At 39.6% G+C, this 25093-nt stretch overlaps 1 protein-coding gene across 1 annotated transcript in view; it reads right to left on the bottom strand.

Annotated features, from left to right (window-relative positions):
* prkd3 (protein kinase D3) overlaps window positions 1-25093 on the bottom strand; it is a 184285-nt gene that overhangs the window by 68757 nt on the left and 90435 nt on the right. Inside the window, exons 3-6 of the mRNA XM_007898482.2 lie at window positions 18802-18933; window positions 5640-5791; window positions 1863-2052; window positions 586-663 (exon numbers count right to left, since the gene is read on the bottom strand). Coding sequence (XP_007896673.1) covers window positions 586-663; window positions 1863-2052; window positions 5640-5791; window positions 18802-18933 — 552 coding nt within the window. The remainder of the gene's footprint in view (window positions 1-585; window positions 664-1862; window positions 2053-5639; window positions 5792-18801; window positions 18934-25093) is intronic.

A 25093-nucleotide genomic window follows, 5' to 3' on the forward strand; every position in this document is an offset into this window, starting at 1 on the left:
CTTCTTGCCACTCATTAAACCACTCAGTTTTCTGATACATTTCTGTTCACATGCCAAAAGGCAGATGAAGAGAAAAGAGGTCCTTGCCTCCTGAATCATGAAAAATATATATTTTTAAAAGATTACCTACGATGCTTTCAGAAAATATACAGGGTAATAAATGATTAGATATCATTGGTAAAAAAAGACATGGAAAATTCAAACCAATCCCGGTATAATGTTTAGTCCAAAGCTGGTCAAGTTTTCTACGGTATTGTCTTTGCCTGTAAGTGACACTGCATTGAATACCCAACCAAATGCAACAGTAATCAGTTTTGACGAAAGGTCATTGACCTGAAACGTTAACTCACTTTCCTCTTGCCATAAATGCTGCCTGATCTGCTGAGTGTTCTCAGCGAGTTCTGTTTTTAAGGTTATTTAAGCTACTGCTACTTCATAGTCAAACAAGAACAAGCGTGACTATTTAAAGAAAGGCTCTGCAATCCACTGAATACTTACTTCTAATTTCTTCTACAATATACACCATGATACTGTGATTGTTATAGAACTACAGATGCTGAGCCTGTTAAATAAACATTGGCTTACCTCCATTAAAAAGTACTTCACCAAGACAATCTCTGGGCACTTTGGATGCACATCGTTTGTGACAGTTAAATCTGCAATCTGTAAAACCACAACACAAAGTAAAATCTCGCTGAAATGCAAAAGTATATCAAGGCACATTACAACCTATGTTTTTACAAAGTTACCACTAAAAATAATCAAATATCGCTGGAAATACTATGGGAGTCTAACATGAGGTTTATATTTTGACATTCCTGAAGTATCAAACGTGAATTATCTGGATGTTCTGAAGGTGGACAAACACCTCCTAACCAACAACATTTTCAATGCCAATTCCTGAGACAGGATTTATTCTGAATTCAAGAAAGGTCTGAATGTTTATAGTTCCTATTATACAATAGATGTCACTAGTCTCTTCCCCAATGCTTACGGTCTCAAGACTTACAGCAATTCTCTTGCACACCACTAGACTGATTATTTCTGAGGAAGGATCCGAGCTTTAAGTTACAGGGGACTTGTTGTGTAATTCCATTTTATTTTTTATATATTAAATATCCAGCACCTGTGGGTTTTGTTTTGACATTTCAATGTGAGAAGACGCTATAAAAATGCTATAAACGAGTTACACTGGCAAAGCTTCAAATTGGACATACAAAGCACTACCGTGGAGTCCTGTAGCTCAGTGGTTAGAGCACTCGCCTTGCAAGCGAGACACCTGGGTTCAGTTCCAGGCAGGGCGAAACCTTGGGCAAGTTTCCTTACTCCACACTCCTAATAATAATCCCTCCAAAACAAAAAACAATAATAAATTGGTCATTTTCAATCCACGACTGTTTGTGGGACACTGCTGTGCGCCGCGTTTCGCCCACAAATATACAGTCAATTCACTTTACAGCATATTCTGTGAAGCGCTTTGAGACACTATAATAGTAATAATAATCCTTGCATTTGATATAGTGCTTTTCACGTCTTCTCGACGTCTCAAAGCGCTTCACAGAATATACTGTAAAGTGAATTGACTGTATATTTGTGGGCGAACGCAGCAGCCAATTGTGCAAAGCGAGTGCTCTAACCACTGAACTACAGGACTCCAAATATATCCCTTATATCAAATGCAAGGATTATTATTATTATTATTACTTAAATGGAAAAAGACATTGCATTAGATTTGAAATCAAATGAGACACTATAAGTAAACAAAGCAACAGGAAAGCAATTGTTATTGAAACCACTGTGATACATTAAACTAAGTAGTATTCAACTAGAACCACAACTGTCAGAGGTTAAGCAACACTTACCTCTACACTGCATGCCTTGCCGAAACAGACCCTTTAGCAACCGCTTGCAGAACTGGCAGATTGTAGGGCGTGTGTAGGAATGGATAACAAAGGTGTGAGGTACTTTTACCCTTCCCAACACCATCTTTTCCATCCAGATCGGACGTCCGCTCCACGACGGAATTCTTTTGCTGGTTTCCTGGTGACATCGCTGTAATAAAAGTTGCAGATTAATTTCAGATTACGATACAACCAGAATGAAGCAGTTTTTACATTCAAATCTAATGAGAAATTCTCAATAGCGACTCCATTGTACATTGGGATTGTGTATAGTAATAAATTACCATCATCTCTGACCAATACAAAGACATAGTAGTTCCCAAGATAAAGCTATATCTTACTATTAGTTATGTCTGCTCTTGCAGCAATCTAAGTGTCCTAATAAATCCTTTTCACATCTGAGTGGGAAGGAAATGGTTCAGGTTTTGAAATATTTATTTGCAGTAAAACAAACTGAGCATGTGGGAGGCAAATAATGTGAAATTCCATGAGGAGACAATTGCTTAGTTTCCTGTTCAAGATTGGTTATTTAAATCTGTCAGACTCTGATTAAACTTCTCAGATTTAACATGAAATTAAAGCCCTTGAACATCAAGTATCATGTTATTATTATTAGGACTCCATACTCCAGTGCAGCAATAAAACAGCACGTCATTGTCAAAGGTGTCACTCTTCAGATGAGATGCTCCTGTCTGCCTGACTTCAAGTGGACATGCAAAGACCCCACCACATTATTAAAAAAAGGACATTTCTTCCAGTGTCTTGGTTAACACTCCTTCAAATAAATTGGCCATTCAACTCGTGTCTAATTGCTGGGCCTTGCTGGTGCCTACAAAAAAACAATCACTGTATCTGACAGGAATTACCTGTGAAAACGTTAAGATGTTCAATGCATTGTCGCATTGTAAAAATGCAAGTTCAGTCTTTCTTATAAAAGTCTGACAAATGGAAAAATGAACTAGTTCAAAGAGACCGCAAAATAACGGATGCCCAAACCACAGAATTTTTAATTTCAGCCACACTGTCGTTGTGCTTAGAAACAATCCTATATTCTTTCTGTCATGAATAATTCAAGAGAAACAAAAGAAGACCAGATGCTTCTCATTCAGAGATGTACCCTGGGCCACTCTTATGTAGCTCCTTATGGCTAAGTTCAGAGGTGGATGTCATGGAGTTGGTGCCCCCCAAAACTAGTAGTTCAACAAGTATCAGTATCCTGCCCCAACTTGTATGCAGAAACACGACAATCCTATATTCTTTTCATTATTTTCTTTACGAACAATTCAAGAGAAACAAATGAAAATTACAAACACAATTGTACCAGTGTGATTATTCCCAATAATCAGTAACTCAATTGGAAGAGTTAAATGTAATTGATTCAGTTCAACATTTAGGCCAGAACAGTCCCGAGAAAGGTTAATACTGAAGATTTTTTATTGTACTGCACAGCTTCCAGCCATTCTGCCCCTGCTCTCTAGAACTCCTTCTCACAGTCATGCCATCTTCCTTCCTTGTCTTAAAATGTATCTTTTTCACCTGACTTTTGGCCACCCTACCATCCTACAGCTCACTTTGAGATGTCCTCACAATGGGAAAGGTGCTATATTAATGTAAATTATTGTTGTTGTAGATTGGGTCTAGGCAGTAAGTAAACATAGACCAGCAATGGTCATTAAAACCAATTAACCCAAAACAGGTCTATCATAAGGACATTAAGTTGACACTGAAAACACTTTCTTGGCTCAGAGAATACTCAGTTTTTAAGTATCCAAACAGAATTTATTTAGTTTTATAATCTGCATTATTAAGGCAGGGTAACGTCATGTTTGTACTCTGGGTTTTTGGGCTTTCACCATAAAACGTTTTATAATACCAGCATTGAACAGCGTGACTTGAAAGTGCAGTGACTCATCTACATCATGGAGCCTGATGAAGATTCCTGTGGAGGGAGGGGAGATTCTGCGGATGATAACTGGAGACTTTGGTTTTTACCCAGCAGAGGATTTTCTTTCTAGTTAACCATTCACAATAATCCTCCCAAGACAAGATAGTTTCCCTCATCTCCAAGTCTGGTACAGACTGTAAACGGCTTTTGTCTTGAATTGAAATCTTGAATCATTTTCTGTCTGTTTAGTGTTTGGCAAGCTTAAATTGCAAACATGAATGAATATCTCCTTTATATTCAGATCTCAGATAGTTCAGAACAAAATAAGAATTTCAGACTGGTTGAAAGAAATGTGCTTCTTGGGATGCATTTAACAAGCTTTTAGCAGGGGGAGGAATATCATCTCAGGACAACTAAGAACTTTAAGACTGGACAGACACATTTTGGTCGTCTAAAAGGACACTAGCTACTCTCTGGTTGCACAGACTACAAACAGAGGTCAAAAAAGACTGAGGCTAAAAAAGACTGAGGCATCCACTGTTTGCAAGCTGAATATAGAATATAAAACAAATGCTACCAAATAAGAACATTGAAACAGAAGGAGGCAATTAATTCAGTTTGTCCTGCCATTTATTAGATCGTGGCAGATTTTTTTAATTCCATTTCCCCACTTTTTCTCCATTATCCTTAAAAAAATGTACTTCCCGGGTATGCAACTATTCCCTTTTAAACATCCCAAGCAATTCCGCACATCAAGCCCTAAATGTAGAGCCAGGCTATTGAGGAGTGAAGTCATCACTTTTTCATACAAAGGGCAGTGGAAATCTGAAACTCTCTTGCCTCATGAGGCTGTGGATTGAAAATTTGTTCAAATTTTGAAGACTGAGGTCAATAGATTTTCATTAGGTCAAGGGATATGAAGCAAAGGCAGGTAAATGGAGTTGAGGTACAGATCAGCCATGATCTAACAGAATTGGCAGAACAGGCTTGATGGGAAGAATGGCCTATGTTCCGATTAGGAGCGGTGGAAGCTCATGTGGAGTATAAACACTGTCATAGACTAGATGGGCCGAACAGCCCATTTTCATGCTGAATGATTCTATGTAATTCAATAAAAACACTGAATGTAGTAACTGAACCAGATTGGAACTCCTCAGTGTGGATTTCTCTCTGGAGCTGGCAGCTTACTAACGTTTACAGTGTATACCTTGGGGAGAAAAACAGATCATTTCCAGGATGTTGAGGAAACTGCAATGTTTTGGAATAAAAAAAATATGACCTTTCACCACGGAAGCTCAAATCATAGGCGCATTTTGTGTTGAGTTATGCTTGCATGTGAATTTATTCATTAAAAATGTCCCCTCCACGCATCTTCCTCCAGTGTTGGAATTTTCCTCCCACAGACAGCTTTCTTTATATTCACACAGGATGATTTTCCTCTTGTCTTTATCTTCTTCCCTCCCTGTCCTCACCTTCATAAATGTCCCACAATGAGGTGAAAGAGCAACATTTCCTGCAGTAGATAATATATTATGTGAGCTCTCCAGGTAGCACATTTTAGATTGGGAGGACATCCCAAGGCTCTGGATAGACTGGGGTCGGAGGCAGACACAGACACATCTTAAGTCTCAGCCTCGTATGAACATTTTACCTTAAAATTTAAATTTCCCAGAATTGCAGAAAACTTAATTTGGTAAGTCACAACTTGGAAACTGTTTTTTCGCACCTTGTAAAGAATCAATTTCAAATGAACACTGAAATTCAAGAATTTTCCACTAATATGCGCAGTCTGGCATTTTAAGAGAAAATGGGCTACAAATGGGTAGATTTTTGGATCTTGTTTACTCACTCACCTCTTCAGTTACTACTGGTGAATGATCCAATGGCACAGGTCTTGGAATGGAGAGTCCTGGCAGAGAGACATTGGACAAACGTCTCTTTCTGACTCCGCTGCAGTTGTTTGGAATCTTGAAGGCACATCGTTTGTGATAGTTTAGTCCACATCCTGACAAGGGATCAGGGAAATGATGGCGAGGGAAGAAAAGTAAATGTAAATGGTCAGTTTAGATACAAAGAACAATCTACAGAATTAATTTTATGAGAATAAATGAAGAAGATTAATGAGTACACCCATTACATGGTCAGCATGGAATGAAGCCTTGAAACCAAAACCAACCATATTGCTCCATTCATTAAGTCATCTGAATCTCTGCAGGATGAATGATCGAAGCTGGATCTAATTGTCCCTCGTATTGCCATCACATCACGCCAATGCAGGTCACCTGCATGTGTTTGCACATACTTAAACAAACCCTCCAAATTCTGATCAGAATGGAATTAGAAAGCCAAAGAACCAACGTGAATTTCTAAAATAGGCAGCAAGCTCAATCATGTGAATGACTCCTCTTCGTGTATTTTGTTAGGTTTCTTCCCCATTTACTGGAATTCTCTACATTGTCTTTTCTTGTTTTAACTCTCTTCACCTCTATATCACACTTGATTAGTTTTTCTGGACTATTATTGATTATTATTATTAATAAAAATACTATTCCATTTGGTAAAACACCTTTCACGTCAGGAGGACGTCCCAAAGCACTTCACAGGATGTACTGTACAGTTCAGTAATAAAGTAATAAAGACGAAGTGTGTGTGTGTGGGTGGGTCTGTTTCCACCAATAATGCAATAAGCGAGTGACCTAGAGATATGATTTATACCTCACTCATTCCTCCCACAGGAATCCTCCCAATAGCACATTTTCTAAGCGAAAAACAAGACATTCAAGGACAAATAAAAATGCCAGAGAAAAGAGAGAAGGTCGATTAAATGAAACTAAAGAACAAAGAATAGCATAGTTGGACATCAATGCTGAAATGATTACAAGAGCGAGACAAAATGAGTTGCCTGTTCAAAGAACAGCACGGCTGGGCTTCAATGCTGAAACGACTGCAACAACAAAGCAAAATGAATTGCCCACTCAAAGAACAGCCCAGCAGGCCTTGATCGCAGAAAGGCATGCAAGGTTTACGTACAGTGTTTATGGCATATTAAATGGTTCGTGAGTGGTAATGAACTGAAATTTACATTCCATATTGGTTCCTTTGCTAGCAAGTATAGCAGCAATGGGTACAGCTAGTTTATAATAATAACAATAATCCTTGCATTTAATATAGTGCCTTATCACGTCTCAAAGTGCTTCACAGAATATACTGTAAAGTGAGTTGACTGTATATTTTGTGGGCAAAACGCAGCCGCCAATTGTGCACAGCAGTGTCCTACAAACAGTCGTGGATTGGATGACCACATTTTGGATGATCCGCCAATCGACTAAGAACTGGGTTCCTACTTACTGCTGGTAAACAGAGGCATGTGGAGAAAGGAAACTTGTCTAAGGTTTTAAGTATTAATTAGCACATAAGGGATCATCACTCAGAGAAACGGGAAAGATAAAAGAGTCAGAGACCAGAACAGTCCAACTTCAAGCAGGAAGACATATCCCCTAAAATGCCTCCAAAATCATAAAATTATTATGTGTATTCAACTAGTCTCAAATTAGCACTCACATACAAATGCAACACCTGTATTTTATACCCTGTGCAAATGTTTTTAATCCTTGTGGTGATTGCTTCCCAATAAATGCTGTGTCATTAAATATTCTCCACATTTCAAATAAGGAGGGAGAATATTTATTGCACAAATATACAATTCCTCAAATGTTTCAAGCATAAGTAAGTTTAATAAAGAGTTCTATACCTTAATCAGTAAAAAAAACCACAAATGAGAAGTGAAACTCCAAATATTGTACAAAATGAGGACTCTTAAATGGCACCTGCTGAGCTGAGAACGGCCTTGTTCCAAAAAATTGTCAGACATCTGTACATATGGGAAGAGATTGAGGGTTGTTGGGGTGGGTGGGGGGCGGCAGAGTGAGCAGGAGTTATAAATACAGGGGCTAATTGGAGCAGAAGTGCCAGCTGACAGCTACAGGGCTAAAGCAAATGTAAATGTTAGTGACTGTGTAAACATCAGCACAAAAGCTCACTTGCGCCAAGAAAGATTGTATGAGTTATTGTTAACCCAGAAGCCCTGCTGGTGCCCATACCGTTCCTCAGAGAGGTATCCACTAGAGGGCACCCGGCACTGCATGAGGTACAAGATACCAAATCTCTTAGAACTTTATTTTGTGCTCCACTTCCTCTCTCGTTTCCTTTGTGCTGATTTAGGTAACTGCAACTGTCAGACACAAGACAGTTCAATTTGCAACAAGATCGCTTCAGAAAATGCCACACAATAACATAAGGCAGCATGTTGCTCAACATTATTAACCCTTTCTGTGACATAATGTCACACAAATGTACTTATCATACCTCAGAATTATCATTTGCATTTGATACAGTGCCTCATCACTCATTGAAACATCTCAAAGTGCTTCACGGAATTTACTGTTAAGTGTAGTGACTATTTGTAGGTGAACGGGGCATCCAATTTGCACATAACAATGTCCCACAAATGGCCATGAAAGTGAATGACTGATTTTTATCTACAATTCTCTGCAAATGTTATATAATAATCCTTGCATTTGATATAGCGCTTTATCACGTCTTTGAGACGTCTCAAAAAGCTTCACAGAATATACTGTAAAGTGAATTGACTGTATTTTAGTGAGCGAAATATTCAATGTCCTTTCAAAGACAGAGGGCAATGAACAGGATATTCCAAACAAGGTCTCAACAGTGTTCCATTTTATTTTAATTTATAGTCAAAGCCTTCAGGCTGCAATCTAGTACTATCTTTCATAAGCTATATTGATAACAGTATCACATGATCTTAAATATTTCAGTGAATGACAATAAATCAAAATGAAATGCTTTTGCTTCTCCACCCTTGCTAATGGGCTTCTTTCAACCTGTACATATTTCCTGTTTACAGTATCAATATGCATCATGTTATATTTATCACTGTCAAATCAATCTGTCATACTTTAAACCCATCTACTTAAGTGGTCGAGAATATCTAAAATGTAGACGTGTTCCTTTTTATTTGTAGTCTAACGACATAGCTCAGTGTGAAAGTGACCTTGGTAACAATCGGGACTCAGTCATTTTTAAACACTTTGTGCGGGAAATGAGCCAGCTGGTAGTGCACAGTGAATGGGTTCAGTGAATGGAGTCCACATCCCATTCATATTATAAACAAATCAGCCCTATAATGAAGCACAATGGAGCTGCATTACACATTGGTCACTTATAGAAAAGACGAGTGTATAATGACCAATTTTTATATAGGGAATTAGGTAAACAACTGTCTTAGCGAACAATTGAGGTAATAAAGAGAAATAAAGATTGAGGTCTTTTCATATTGGGCTGGAAGGACACCACTTTTTGGCACATGCCAATTGCCTGACTTTATTTACATACAACTTAATAAAATTAGCATACAATGGAGCCACATTATAAAGTGGTGGTTGGATTCATGAAATCCCAATGAATAATGAGGTGCAATAGCCACATGTTCACAGCTGGCCAGCTCGCTCCCAGGATGTCAGCTAGTTCCCATGCTTAAAAAAAGGCTGACTGCCAGATCACCAAGTTAGCACCAACGTCACTTCCTGTGTGCAGCTGGCAGGCTCCGCACATGTGGCTACTGGACCTCACGACCATGTTATAGCCAAATCCATGCCATATAGAGGCAGTTCATAGCTGGGCTAGCTGCACCGTAGTTAAGAATGAGCTCAAAGCTGTATTGAATTCAGTTTAACTGGAACCATCGATCAACTTAATATGGGCCACTTAGTGAGGTTAAACTGCATTCACTCAACAGCAGCTTTATCATCTCCCAAAAAAGGCATGAAATTCAGCTATTCGGAAATTCGCAGTCAAGATTTAACCATATTCTTATAAAATGCATTATTGAAATTCACAAAGCCAAGTCAATGATTTTTTTGTTAATAGCTAGATGTGACCATCAGTCAGCTCTGACTGGGGAAAAATACTGCACACAAATGATGCAAAAATTGTGGATTAAACTGTGACTATAAAAATAATCTAAGATTTAAAATTTAAGATTGGCACGTGGCACTGGCACTAGATTTTTTTTAGGCATAAATTCATGGAACAAATTGGATCATAAATGACAACAAATTGCAGATATGTTAATTTCACTCAAACCTGCTATAAAATACAGTAGTTAATATGGAAAACATGGATCATTACCCGGTGTAGTACAACAACATCAACTAATTACATTTGTACAATGTAGTCCTCTCAAATTGAGGCTAAATTCCACTAGTGCACTTAAAGCTTTGTGGGCCAACTGGCTGTGCTAATACTCAACATGGGTGTAATTAAAGAGTCCGCACTGTAGCCCTCAACAATAGACTTTGAGGACAGATTACTCGATCTCCAGATTATGTCAGGTTCAAGTATACAACAATTTACATTTATACAGCGTCTTTCAGATCGGGAGGTATCTTATTCACACAGCTAACTGGGAGGCTAGGATGTGGGGTAGAGGGAGAGAGAAAAGCTGAGAAAGAGGGGGGGTGAGGAGGGGTGACCAAAAATGCAGTATGCAACATAACAAAGATTCTTGTGGAAGATGTCTCTTAAGTCACCTTCCCCTTGCTCAGCTTCCAACCCTACCACCATGCATTGATCCAAAACTCTAAAGGTGCTATGTAAATGCAAATTATTGGCCCTGGAAGAAATGTGGAAATGAGTTGATTTGCATCTTGTTAGAATAACATATAGGAGCAGGAGTAGGCCAATCGGCCCTTCGAGCCTGCCCCGCCATTCAATCATGGCTGATCTTCTAATCTAACTCCAGCAAATAACCTAACCCTGCCTTATCCCCATATCCCTTAATCCCTTTTGCAATAAGAAATCTATCTATCTCAGTCTTGAATATGTTCAAGGACTGAGCATCAACAGCCTTTTGGGGTAGTGAGTTCCATACATTCACCACCCTTTGAGTGAAGAAGTTCTTCCTCAACTCAGTGCAAAAGGCTGACCTCTGATTTTAAGGTTGTGATCCCTGGTTTTAGGTTCTCCAACCAGGGGAAACAATCTCCTACTATCAACTCTATCATGCCCTTTGATGATCTTATAGGTTGCTATAAGATCCCCTCTAATTAATCTATATTCTAGAGAATATAGGCCCAAATTGGTCAGCCTATCCTCGTAACTCACCCCATTCATCCCTGGTACTAACCTAGTAAATCTACGCTGCACCCCCTCCAAGGCAAGTACATCCTTCCTTAAATAAGGAAACCAAAACTCCACACAGTATTCCAGGTGTGGTCTCACCAGGGCCCTATACAGTTGCAGCAAGACTTCCCTACTCTTATACTCTAATCCTTTTATAATGAATGCTAACATACAACAACAACAAGATTGCATTTATTCACGTCGGGAGGACATCCCAAGGCGCTGTACAGTTGGGTCAGGACCCGAGCATTGGGGGGAAATGGTCAGGGTGAGGGGAGGGAAGGGAGGGAGCGAGGAGAGGGTAGAGAGTCAAGAGGGGAGCTGAAGGCACGGTCAAAGAGAAAGGTCTTGAGACCGGCCTTGAAGGAGGAAAGGGAGGAGGCAAAGCGAAAGCACTGGGGGATAGAGTTTCAGAGCCTCGGGGCTTTCGCCGTTCGCCTTCCTAATTGTTTGCTGCACCTGCAGACTAACTTTCTGTGATTGGTGTACAAGGACACCCAAGTCCCTCTGGACACTAACATCTATCATCTAACAATCTCTCCCCTTCTAAAAAATAACCCGCTCTACTGTTTTTGCTACCTAGGTGGATGACTTCGCACTTCCCTACATTATACTTCTCGATGGGTTAGATTCTTGGGGACATTTACAACAACAACAACTTGCATTTATATAGCACCCCACACGCAGGGCAGCATCCCAGAGCAGTTAACACTTTTAACACATTTAACACTTGCATCAGTGTATGGCATTAAGATGTCTTGCGCAACTTGGGAGTTCTGTATGATAATAATAATCCTTGCATTTGATATAGCGCTTTTCATGTCGGGAGGACGGAACCATACTGGAACTGTTTGAGACACAGAAGGTCTGAACTTCAGTCAGATGCACGTTCATGAGGAAACAGCTATGTAAGCTATCAAATTCTACACAAATCAATTCAATAGTTTTGTCAATTCAAGAGGTGGAGCTGGGGCAAAGATCACAGCAAACAGATCTCGCTTACAATAAATTGATTGGTTTCTCCAAATTGCTAATGTTGTCTAACCAGAGTTTGCTTGATGTACTGAAATTGACCTAACTGATAGCACGAGTAATTTTGAGTTTTCATACTCCTCCATGCAGGTTGCATCAACTAGCTTTTCAACAAAAAAACAAATTGCTGTTAATTCAACTTCCCAATTTCAATTCAAGCAGCATGATCATACAAATCTAACAGCAATACATCTCAGATCAGTTGCTATGATACAGCTGTTTAGTGAATGACCAAACTGTGCCACCAGTACAGGTATTCTTTGCCAGTTACAACTCAGATGGGCTTAATATGAACCTGAACTACAATCCGCAAACCAGCATTTTGAGTTGATTTAATTTATTCCTACAAATGTTCACAAGAGAGGCTCAGATGAAAAAGTCCCTCTGGGACCTGGATGTCATCTTTCCAATTCCCTTCCTCCCATCGTCTTCCCATTACAGCATCAAGCTGTTTCTTACAGGAATCCAGTGTCCTGGCCTCACCCTCCCTTCCTGGAAACCCATTTCAGCTGTTGACTACCCTCTGTGCAAATAAATACTTCCTGGTATGAATGACAGAACTGCTGTACCTCTTTCAGTTGCTAAAAAAACAGAATCTCTGTTTTTCACTTCTGTTACCTTGTAATCTGTCCTTGACCATTATACTTAGTGAGGCGGGTGTATGCATAGCTACTCAGTCACTTTTAGGCAGAAATCAGATTATTTAATCTGCAGTGTTTTTTTAAAAAACACAAAAAATAAGAAAAACTTGAATTATCAAAAGAATAAGTTGGCAAAGAAACATCCAAATGACCCCTAGGTTTCCAGGCCATTAGCTCTAAATTTAAAAATTACATAAACTAAGAACTAAATTGATAAGGCTAAATAATCAAATTTATTTTTCAATATGCAACACATTTTTGTTATTCTTCATCTGATATTCTGGAAGGGATGAATCAAGTTATATAATAATAAACCTTACACTTGTTGTAGTACCTTTCACGTCAGGATGATGTCTCAAAATGTGCTTCATTGGATTTACAACAACAACAACTTGCATTTATATAGTGCCCTTCACACAGGGTAGCATTCCAAAGCGATTGACAGTGGCGGGGTCTGACTCTAAGCCAGGGGGAGAAGTGACTGTTAGCAAGATCAAAAAGGAAGGTCTTGCGACAAGATTTGAAAGTGGGGAGGGACAAGGCAGACAGATTGAGGCAGAGAGTTCAAGAGCTTTGGAGCATAGTGGCTGAAAGCACAGTGCCGATGGTGGAGCTGAGGGAGCGAGGACGAACATTAGGCCAGAGCCAGCCGAGAGGAGGCAACATGTGGTGGAGTGGGGGGTAAGCAGATCGGATAGATAGGGAGGGGAGAGGGAATGAAGGGATTTGAAAATGAGTGAGAGGATCTTGAAGTCGATCCATTCGGTAATTGGGAGCCAATGGAGCCTGGCAAGGACTGGTGTGATGGGGGTACGGAGTTTTGTGTGGGTTAATATATCTGGGCAGCAGAGTTCTGAATTAATTGAATTTGGTGTATGGTGGAGCTGGGGAGACCAGCGAGGAGGACATTTAAATAGTCCAGCCGGGAAGTGACAAGGGTTTCAGCTGCTGTGGTGTGAGATACAGACGGAGGTGGGCAATATGGCGGAGGTGGAAAAAAGCGGTCTGTTACACTTTACTATAAAGTGTAGTGACTGCATTTTGTAGGAGAGCGCAGCAGCCAATTTGCTCAAGGTAATGTCCTACACAAACAGCTATGAAATGAATGGCCAATTTCACTTGGGGAAATTGTTAGCTGGGACACCAGTAGAAATGTATTTCTCTTTTCACAGTGCCATGGGATCTTGAACATCAAAGAGGTTATAAAGTGGATATTCTTCCTCCCCACTGTGTTGAAGTCAACACTCAGTCTTCTGTTTGTGGGACATTGCTGTGCGCAATTGGCTGCCGCGTTCGCCCACAAATATACAGTCAATTCACTTTACAGTGTGTTCTGTGAAGCGCTTTGGGACGTCCTCCTGACGTGAAAAGCGCTATATCAAATGCAAGGATTATTATTATTATATTATTATTATATATAGCCAACCCATAGCAGTAAAGGGACTAGCACAGGCTCATTTTTCTTCACAATACAGTTGAATAAGTCATCAAATTTTGACAGCAGTTGCACAGATTTCCTTAGACAGTAGATAATATGTTTCATAGCTTTGGGAATAAGCAGTTCACTTTCTCAGAAGCAAAATAGACCATTTCACCCCTCAAATCAAATATGTTTTGTTTATATTGCATGGCATAAAACATTGCTTGGATACAAAACAAGCTATCTGGGAACCTGTGTAACCATTCCGCAGTATTTAGATATGCAAATATCAGCTGTAATTCAGTAAACAAACACTCTTAAGCATTTGATGAACTTTGCAGATAACAGTTATGTAAATAACTGTAGGCAGACAGAAGGCAGCTGGCAGTTTGAGCACTTCAGACTGAACTCTTCAAATACACAGGGAGAGCACTTTACATGCTAAAGAGGAGGTTTTTCAGATGCAGATGAAAAATACTACATTGATGGAACAAAAATATTCTCTCATCTCCAGGGCCAAGTACATCCTTGAGCACAAACCATAACATTTACCGAACTGTCTTCCTCAGTAACAGTGATATCAACACACATTTGTATTTGCAAAGTTGTCCTGAAAGAGTAAACAACAACAACAACAACAAGATTCCATTTATAAAGCGTCTTTCACGTCAGGAGGACGTCCCACAAACACAAACAAACTGAACATCTCCAGTATTTCTTCAAAAGTCGATCTAGAACTCCATGTTAGGTGAACTACTGCAGGAGAAAAACAGATATAGTGCCACTTGTTATAGTGCCCTTCAACATAGCTCTGTCTCACTCGTGGGTCTACTGTTGATCCGCACTAACCGGAGGTACAGTATCCTGTGTTCCAGCGCTAACCAGCCAGCTTTTCACACTTATAAATGTCAAACTTCCAGGTCATCAGGTTGTCGATAACATCATTTCCTAAACACTGCACATGTGCACTATAATAATCCTTATAGTTGCTATAGTGCCTTTCATTTCAGGATGATGTCCCAAAGCATTTCACAGGATGTAGTGTAAAGTTTAGTTTTGTGGGTGAATGCAGCATCTAGTTTGTACACAGCAATGTCCCACAAACAGCCATGAAGTGAGTGACCAATTATATCTGGGGGATTTTTGGTCAGGACAGCAGGAGAAATCCCCTACTCTTTTTGAATAGTTCTATGGGATTTTTAACCACCACTTGAACAGGCAGATCGGACCTTGGTTTAACGTCTCATCTGAAGGACTGCACATCCAACAACATAATAATAATAATAATCCTTGCATTTGATATAGCGCTTTTCACGTCGGGAGGACATCCCAAAGCGCTTCACAGAACACACTGTAAAGTGAATTGACTGTATATTTGTGGGCGAACGCGGCAGCCAATTGTGCACAGCAATGTCCCACAAACAGTCGTAGATTGAAAATGACCAATTTATTATTGTTTTTTTAGTTTTTTTTTGGAGGGATTATTATTAGGCGTGTGGAGTAAGGAAACTTGCCCAAGGTTTCGCTCTGCCTGGAATTGAACTCAGGTCTCTCGCTTGCAAAGCGAGTGCTCTAACCACTGAGCTACAGGACTCCACTGAGCTACATAGCATATCTCCAGCACAGCATTGGGGTGTCAGCTTAGACTAGTACGATAATATTGACTGTTCATCTTACATTTCATGCAATGTGTTCAGCTCAGACGCATTACCTGTTAGTGGAGTTATTTCTATACTAGATCAACACGCGTGCTGAGTGAGAAGGCTGTAGGGGTAAGCCCCACGTCGGGACTTGGAGTTCATATTGTCAAAGTTGACAATCCAATGCAGTGATGGGGGCGGGGCGTGTTGCATTGTAAGAGGTACTGTCCTTCGGATGAGATGTTAACCCAAGGTCCTGTTTGCTTGTACAGGTGGATGTTAAGGATCCCCCTACTTGAAAAGAGAAGGGAGTTTCTCCCAGTGTGCTGGCTAGCACTCCCCCAAGTAAAATTAGTCATTTGTTTCATAGCTGTATGTGGGCCACTGCTCTGCATAATTGGACTGCTGCGTTCACCTATAAATAGTCATTCTATTTCACAGTAAATCCTGTGAAGCGCTTTGAGATGTCCTCCTGACATGAAAGGTGCTATAATGCAAGAATTATCGTTATTATTAAATTGTCCACAATGTTAAGATTACTGTAAACCTGCCAGGCTTCACTGAACATGTCTCAATCTTCACTCTTCTTTCCCTGATGCCATTTTTCTAAATTGTACATGACAGCAACAGTGGACGCAAAAAAGACAGGAAAAAAAGTCTTATTAACAGCCCCTCCTTCAAAATTTAAACATAATGATGGGTTTCTGCACAGGTCAGAGAACCGGCTGCACAAAAAAATTCAAACACGCAACCAAACACTTCAGGTCAATATCCTGACACAAAGAACACAATGCTGCTTCACAGCTCTTGTATGGTTGTTAATTACTGAGAGACCATTAGCTTTGCTTACCGTTTCTTAGCTTTCACTTGAAAGCTTTCAAGTTCAATTATAAATCTATATGAAATTTAGATTGATTTTTAGCCCTGTGCAGAACTTCCAAATTAATGTTTGCCATGTCCATGACAAAACGATTTTGCCTTGAAAACTGGGCACCAGCCACTTACTTTACTAATGTCTTTAAACCCTAACCCAAATTCTCAAATAGATAAAACACACGTGAATTAAATCCTGCAAATAATATGCTCCTTTTTCTTATCCATTCTTAGCAAAGGAAAGTGAGAGCAAAAGGCAGGAGTAAATCAAACATAACACATTAGAAAAGTGTGTATATATGTGTATATATTAAAAGTACTTCAGTGTGTTAAATGAAAATCCTCATTCTATAGAAACAGTTTTCCTGATTGAGGTTAAGCAGAACAGAATTCATAAATGATATGATATAATAATAACCCTTGGGTATGATGTTGAGAGCATCTCAAAGCACTTCAGAGTTTCTGTGAAAAGTAGTGACTGTATTTGGAGGTGAGTCTCGGTGGTTTTCAAACAAGCAGAGGAGGGAGAGAATGAAAGGCTACATATTAAAAGGAAAATAGATTGGTTTTTGAAAAAGAGGAGTATTAAAGGGCATGAAGAACATCATGAGAGTGAAATTAGATGGTTCACATCTAGAAAAACACCAGTCTGAATTTAATGGGCTGTTCATGTGCTATAACATTTAATGAAGCTACAAAAAATAAACACTGATTGAAATCGGCAGAGAAGATACATGAGCTGTTGTGTTGCCGTAACCAATATTTCCTTCATAGACCGTAATGCTTTGAGTTACTCCATCATCAATAAAAAAAGATTGCAGACTAAATCTGGTACATGAAAAGATTCCATCCAAATATGATCAAGTGGCAATTGTTCAGAAGTTTTATCAGAGTCTCAGTCAGTGGTAACCAAACAAGCAGAGCAGGGAGAGAAAATGAGAAGCTAAATAAGAGGAACAACTACTTGGACTCAATTAGTCTTTCAACATAGGATGTGCATCTCAAAGCGTTTCACAAAGATAATAGGGAAAATCATTGAGCACTGGGAAAGTTGAGAGTGTTGACAAAATGTATGATCAAAAAGGTATTTTTAAGAGTTATGGTTTTCGCAGAAAGGGAAGAACCATGTCAAAGGGATTTTGGGAGAGCGTTCCAGAGGGTGGGGGCACAGTGGGTGAAAGCCAAAGAGAAATATAGAAAGAAAATATTTCAATGGCTTAAAATTTAGGTATGGCTCATATTTCATAATTTTTAAAAAACGGTTCCTTGTGACTCTGTGGAAAATCAGCTAACTCAGCACAGCTAGAGATTGAATCTGTAATCATACTGGTCTGTGTGGCTCAGTAACGGTCCATGCAATAATAATAATTCTTCCATTTGATATATTACACTTCATGTCACAAGAACATCTTGCAGCATTTTGCAGATTTACTAAAACTGTAGTGACTGTACATTTTATAGGCAAATGTGACAGCCAATTTGCACAAAGCAATGTTCACAAAACATGAAGTGAATGATCAATTTTATGGGGGATTGTTGGCCAATGACATGAGGATAAACTTCCTTCACTGTAATGCATCTAAACAGTGAATGATCAATGAATTATTTTCAAAGCACACCATATTTAGAACACAGTTAATACTTTCTTCACCTTCCCTGCTCTAGAGCACTAAACATCAGTTATTACCTAAAAATTTTCCCATTTTACTAGATATGTGGCAAATTTATTTAACCCTTCATTCAGTCAAAATAGTTTTCCCCACTTCACTCCCTTCCTCTGCTGAAGGAAGTGACTAGTACTTCCACAGGATAGGTACATCATCCAAAGTAACCATTCATTATGTGTGAACCTGGACAGCAAATATTGGCAGGTTATTCAACCACGAATGAGATCCCAGACTAGCCCCGCTCTTCCTCCTCGTCGATGTACAAGTACTTACAGCAGGGTCAGAACTGTAAACGGTTGCTGATTTTTACCTAATTGCTGCACGTCTCATGATATCAGCCATCAGACATAGATCAAAGTATTGCACTACATATGCATTTACCCGTTGAAGCATCAGGGAAACAATCCTTATCATTTTATTCAAACTGTAGCTGGAATCTAGTATGCCAATGGAATAAGCTCCTAATTTATCTTTAGAGTGAACAATACTTTGTATTTCTGAGAAATAATCGTGATCGTAAACCACAAATAGAGACTTACCTTCACATTTCAAGCCCTGACGTACGAGGCCCCATAGCATCTCTCCACAGTAGTCACAGAAAGTTGGAGCTTTATAAGAGTGCACATAAAGAGCATGGGGACGAATCTGGAAATCTTCAACAGTGGCGAGTACTGAGGAGCAGAGAGACAAAATTAATCTTTAAGCCAGAGCTAAAGTAGAACATTTGTTCCAGATCTAAAATTAATTTTCAAAATTCCAACACAATATCTTATTTTAAGATGTCAATAGACAGTTGTGATAGTGTATTGCCAGGCTCCTGGTCACCCTGCAGCACCCTCTACTGTTTGTGTACAAATGCGGCAGCAAGATGGGGAGAGGTCAGACTTGAATTCCACAATTGAATGACCTGCCAACGATGCCAAGGTTCATACATGAACAATGGCCACTTGAGCGGATTACCAGGGGGGCAACCGGCAACCTTGGAACCACACCACAACAAGGAAGTCAGACCAGGACAGAGAGCATATGCCAGTGGGGAGAAAATAAGAAAAACAAGTGGACAGATTAAATATTTAAAAATCATTTTAGTTATAGAAAAATCCAAGTGCAGTGTGTAAAAGAGCTTTGCTCGTCTCAGACTGATAGCATCTTCTAAACTCAGCATCAGGCTATCTTAGTGTGCCATCGAGGTAAGAAAATACATAAAGGATTAGGAAACGTACTGTGAACTTTTTTCTAAAACATCAACGTTGCAATTAAAAATTTAGGAGTACTTGTGATATGATTTGGAGCTCACTTTTAGCCCACCTAAATCTAATCCCTATACCTGTGTCCCTCACTCAGCACGCCTATTGCTCTATGTATTACTAGACATATTCAGAACCATAACTATTACTCTATACGTCTTCTCCTTCCTCTTCCCCCACCAAACACCAGTGGTTCTTGGGTGTCTGACTTCCATCACAGTATAAGCAGAACCTCAGCATTTCAAAACAAATAAGCAGTGCCCCAAAATACAGACACGCTGCTCACCTACATCACCCACCTTCAGACAACTCCAAGACTCCTATTTCTATTCTCAAAGCATCCTTCAGAGGAGGACACTTACTACATAGGACCTATTATGAAATGTTGCAATAGAACTTAAGACTGAAATGTAGTCTCCAAAGTCCTGTAGCTCAGTGGTTAGAGCGCTTGCCTTGCAAGCGAGAGACCTGGATTTGATTCCCGGTAGGGCGAAACCTTGGGCAATTTTCCTTACTTCACGCACCTGACAATAATCCCTCAAGAAAAAAGAAACAATAATAATTTGGTCACTTCAATCCACAACTGTTTGTGGGGCACTGCTGTGCTGCCGTGTTTTGCCCACAAAACATAATGTCAATTCACTTTACAGTATATTCTGTGAAGCGCTTTGAGACGTCTAGAAGACGTGAAAAGCGCTATATCAAATGCAAGGATTATTATTATTACTGTTGATAGCACATGTTTGGGTTTGTGCACCAAAGCCCATTGTCGATATCATACCTTAAAACCAAGAGCAGGGAAAGCTGATAAAATATGTCCAAGATACTTTGGAAATAATGGGACATAGAAACTGACTCTACACTGCATCTAGTTATTTGTAGATTTACCATGAGCTCCCTGCTCAAGGAAACGTTAAGACAAAATCAGCTGCAACCTGAGGAAGTGGGTTGACAACACTCCACTGTGGTCTGATACAGGAAACTGTTGAGCCAGAAGGAGGCAAACAATGTATTGATGTTGCGGTACAAAGACTCTGCTGAACACCTGGCTTACCATACAAGTGAACCATGTGCATAGTCAAAGACAGAAGAAAAACTGCATTAGATGGCTAAACCTGACGGCTTTTTAGTTTACAAAAACATCACTAGAAATACCTGTTCTCGTTAAACGCCAATACGTTTTCCACTTGAGTTTATTCCTTGCAAAAAGAATAAATGCATTTAGTGTAGCACTCCTCAGCAAGAATGAGGCTCAGGCAGTCATGCTCTGAACAAATCTCTCGAAAGTGTGTAAGAAACCCCCGGTTGACTCAATCTCCAATTCTGCCACCCTGTAAGCAACGCTGCCCCCTCCCCTTCCCCCAGGTTCCATGAGGTCCACCTACGACCAACCACTGCAGCACACTACACTAGCAAGATTCAGGCTTCCAATAAATTCAAGTCACCCATGGAAATAATTTGTTGGCAGAGCACCAGCCATTTTTAACAGTCAGTTTTGTGGCATGACACTGTTTCAAACTGCAGAACTGCATTTCTGACAGAATGCCACACAACCGGAATTCAGCCTCAGTTTGTAAAGATTGCCCTTGGTGACTACACTATTTAAAGCATTGGCTGTCTGACTGCTGTGCTCTAAAACATCAAAATCTAACATTACTCTGTCTCATTGATTTAGGAAGAAAGCAAATCTGCCTCCTAACTATGAAACCATTGATGAGCAAGGCTTCCATTTCTTAAGGTCTACAGCTGAACAATTTGTTTTAATAATAATAATAATAATCCTTGCATTTGATATAGCGCTTTTCACGTCGGGAGGACGTCCCAAAGCGCTTCACAGAATATACTGTAAAGTGAATTGACTGTATATTTGTGGGCGAAACGCGGCAGCCAATTGCGCACAGCAATGTCCCACAAACAGTCATGGATTGAAAATGACCAATTTATTATTGTTTTTGGTTTTGGAGGGATTATTATTAGGCGTGTGGAGTAAGGAAACTTGCCCAAGGTTTCTCCCTGCCTGGAATTGAACTCAGGTCTCTCGCTTGCAAAGCGAGTGCTCTAACCACTGAGCTACAGGACTCCACAATAAACTCCAAATAAGGACAAAACCTCCACTTAGTATTTTAGATTGCAACTCAATTACAACAATTTGCACTTATATAGCATCTGTGATATAGCTCCACAAGCCTATCACTACAATCCTCGCCTGGCTCCACTGGCTCCCCATCCCCCAGATGATCAAGTTCAAATTCCACATCCTAATCTTTAAATCCCTCCAGTCTTGATCCACCCCACCTCTGCAAATTCCTCAAACCCTACCAACCCAACCACTCCCTCCACTTAGTGGGCACTAGCCCCTGCCCCATCATCTGTGGGTGAGCTTTCATTGTATCTGGCCCCACTCTCTGTAACTCCATCCCAGACTCCCTTTAACTCATCTTTCCCTTACCTCCTTCAATATTTGCTTCAAAAACTTCCTCTTTGACTGTGCCTTTGGTTATCTTTACTCCCTTGCTCCTCCCCCCCACCACTCCCAGCTTGGGTGCAAACCTTAGACCGTCCAGGACTTGGGACGCCTCCCCCCACCCCGCCCCTATAATATAGGGAATAAGGTTGCAACGGTGCAGTCAGAGATGCAAAGATTTTGAGACATAAAATTAAAATCTGTACAGACTAAGAGAAAATTCTTAATTCAGTCTCAAGTGGGATACTCTTTTTCTGAGTTTTCTCTGAGTTATGCTACAATGATTGCTCACAAATATCTTGACATATTTAATTTACTTCAAAGCACAGTTTAATTTCTACCTTTAATTTACAATCAATTTACTGTTAAAATGCATACACCTTACACTGTTAATACCCAGTACCCATGAAACAGTTTATGACACCTGGCATACAGCTGTGGTTAGCTTGCAGACAAGTCCTGCAGTTTGTACTATTATTTGTTTCTATGCTTGAGTGAGATAGTGGTTGGGGATGGGTCGGTAGGGGGAAAGAGAAGGGGAAAGTTAGCATTTTTGTGTTGACTGTTTGGCCTTTTTTGCCTCATCTCTGTCGCTCCTATGTGGCTGGTGACTTGCTTCACAACTTTTCAGCTTTGTGTTTGTGCTTGGATATGGCGTTTTGCTGGCACCCTTATTGGTTGTTGGTAGTAACATTAAGCATTCCATCTATATTTGTGATTTATTTTTGGTTCAACCTCAGAGACTACAGGATTTTGTATGGACTAACCCATTCTTTAAAATGCCTAATTCCACATCAGGGGTAAAGTGGTAGGGACCCCGATCACAAGAACTGCCAACAACCCACTAATTTGTACGCATTTGCAACTAAATAAACAAAACTGCAATACAAAAGCTCAAGCAGTACTTATTTCTTGAAGCAAAAGTTTCTAAAAATTAAAACATTAACTCTGTTAAATAAAACTAGGCATTAAACAAGACATGATGAGCTTCCATAAGAAAATAACTTTCTTCATGAATGCAACTTCTGTATGTAGATCTACCTAGAGAGTAGTAAGATTTGTATTCAGTGATTCAATCTTTCTTGGTCACTTTTTTTAGTTTGTTTTTCCACAGCTGGTGATGAACCGAAAGGGGAACACCCTGTCCAGTGACCAGTCTTCTGGCAGAATCCAATGCAGAATCGGTGCCACAACTGGTGCTTAATTATAGGTGGAAGGTTTCCTGAATTAGTGCATGAATTGGGTGCTGTGAAACTCCGGAATTCCTTAATAATTTAAGACTAGTTATTATTTCTCAAGAAAAAAATAGGAACTTTAGTGATACATTAAAGCCAAGCATGTCTGTTAAGATGGCTATCATTTCCTGTATTCAGTAATACCTGTGCTGTCTCTCCTATCTTGTCCTCTCATTTACACTGAGATCAAATTGGCCAAAGGGCCTTCTTTATCCAAACCTCTCTTATAAATTTGTAAGAGTAAACCCAACACTTGTTTTTTTTAAATACAATCCAAATTTCATTCTGCATTCCCAGAAATTGGAATTGCTTTCATTCGGATGAGATGTTAAACTGAGGCACGGTCTGCCTGTCCAGCTGGATGTGAAAGATCCCATGGCAATATTCGAAAAAGAGAAGGGAGTTTCTCTCTCCTGGGTCCTGGCCAACAATTCCCCAAATAAAACCTCATTTCATGGCTGTTTGCAGGAGGTTGGTGTGTGTAAACTGGCTGCACATATCTCCAAAAAATACATAGAGTCACACTACATTGTATTTTGCAAATACATCTTCCTGATGGGAAAGGTGCTTTACCAATTGCAATCATTATCAACATTACTATTTAACACACCCTCTGGATTATAAAAGCAAATAGAGTTTATATTTTAATTGGGTGGGAGGGAGAGGAGAAAGATTTTTTTACATAATAAATGCTAGGTATTAAATCACATCAGAGATCCAGTAAATCTGGCCAGACCTGCTGACTGAAACCATAAATAATTCAGGTTTCACAGGCAGTTCACATTTAGGGTATGTTTTGGCTCTGGCTTTTGAAGGCATACGGTTTCTTTCAATTTTTCAAAATGAAGCCCAGTGGAAAAATATCATCTACTCAGATACCAAATGACAAATCCAACAGCACATTCTTGGAAGAGATTTTAGCAGTTTGGCAGAAGCAGAGGCAAGGATTTTCTTCATTAATTTTACAGAAAAGTTAGCACAAGTCTATCTGCATTGGTAACTGAAAGAAAGATTTTTTCTTTCATTGATCAAAGTCACAGAATACAACACCTATTTAGTTTTTTTATATAAAAACCCTGCTGGTTTCATATATATCTCACAGTATTTCTACATAAAACTAAATATCTGTTTTCTTCCAGGAGTCCTTTTAATCCAAGCATATATTTCCATCATGAATTATTTTTCCAGGAACACTACTACTGCTAATTTTGCTCCAAAACACAGCTCGTCACACTGAATCAAGATCTTCAGAACTTCTCCCGAAGGCTTAGTAGGTAAATGTCTTTGCTTTCCACTATAGACTAGCCAGTCAGTGCCAACTCTCTAAGCTTACACATAGAACCATAGAAACATAAAAAACACTATGAGACCGTTCATCCCATTATTGCAGGTAAGTTTTTCTCCTCTATCAAACTATCCACCTAATACTAATATTCGCTAATAACCTTCCTTTGCATGTGCTGTGTCAATTCTTTTTAAAATACCCCCATCAAGATATGAGATATTGTGAGGGCTCTAGGCATGTCACAAACTCCGGAAAAAGGGGGCATAAAACAAAGGTTTTAAATAAAATTACCACTGGGTTTTGTGTTGCATTACCCTAGAAAACAGTTTTAAGAAAAAAGAGCAGCAAAGTTGAACAGGAGAAGAGAAAAGCTTGAGTCAAGAAAACAAAAATCAAGAACGTGCCCAATTCTGCTGATCTTGCATTGCTGCAAAAGTCTGACAACATTTGTTGTGAAATTAGCTGTAGAGGTATTTTAAGATAATTATTCTCAGATAATGCTACACAAATCTTAATGGTGAAGATTTCCCCTCCCCTCTCCTAATCTTATGCCCTCTTCCTGGAGTATTTACTCAAAACCTCACCCAAGAAACCTTGGCA

Source organism: Callorhinchus milii, unplaced genomic scaffold (assembly GCF_018977255.1).
Source record: "Callorhinchus milii isolate IMCB2004 unplaced genomic scaffold, IMCB_Cmil_1.0 Scaffold3, whole genome shotgun sequence".
NCBI lineage: Eukaryota > Metazoa > Chordata > Chondrichthyes > Chimaeriformes > Callorhinchidae > Callorhinchus > Callorhinchus milii.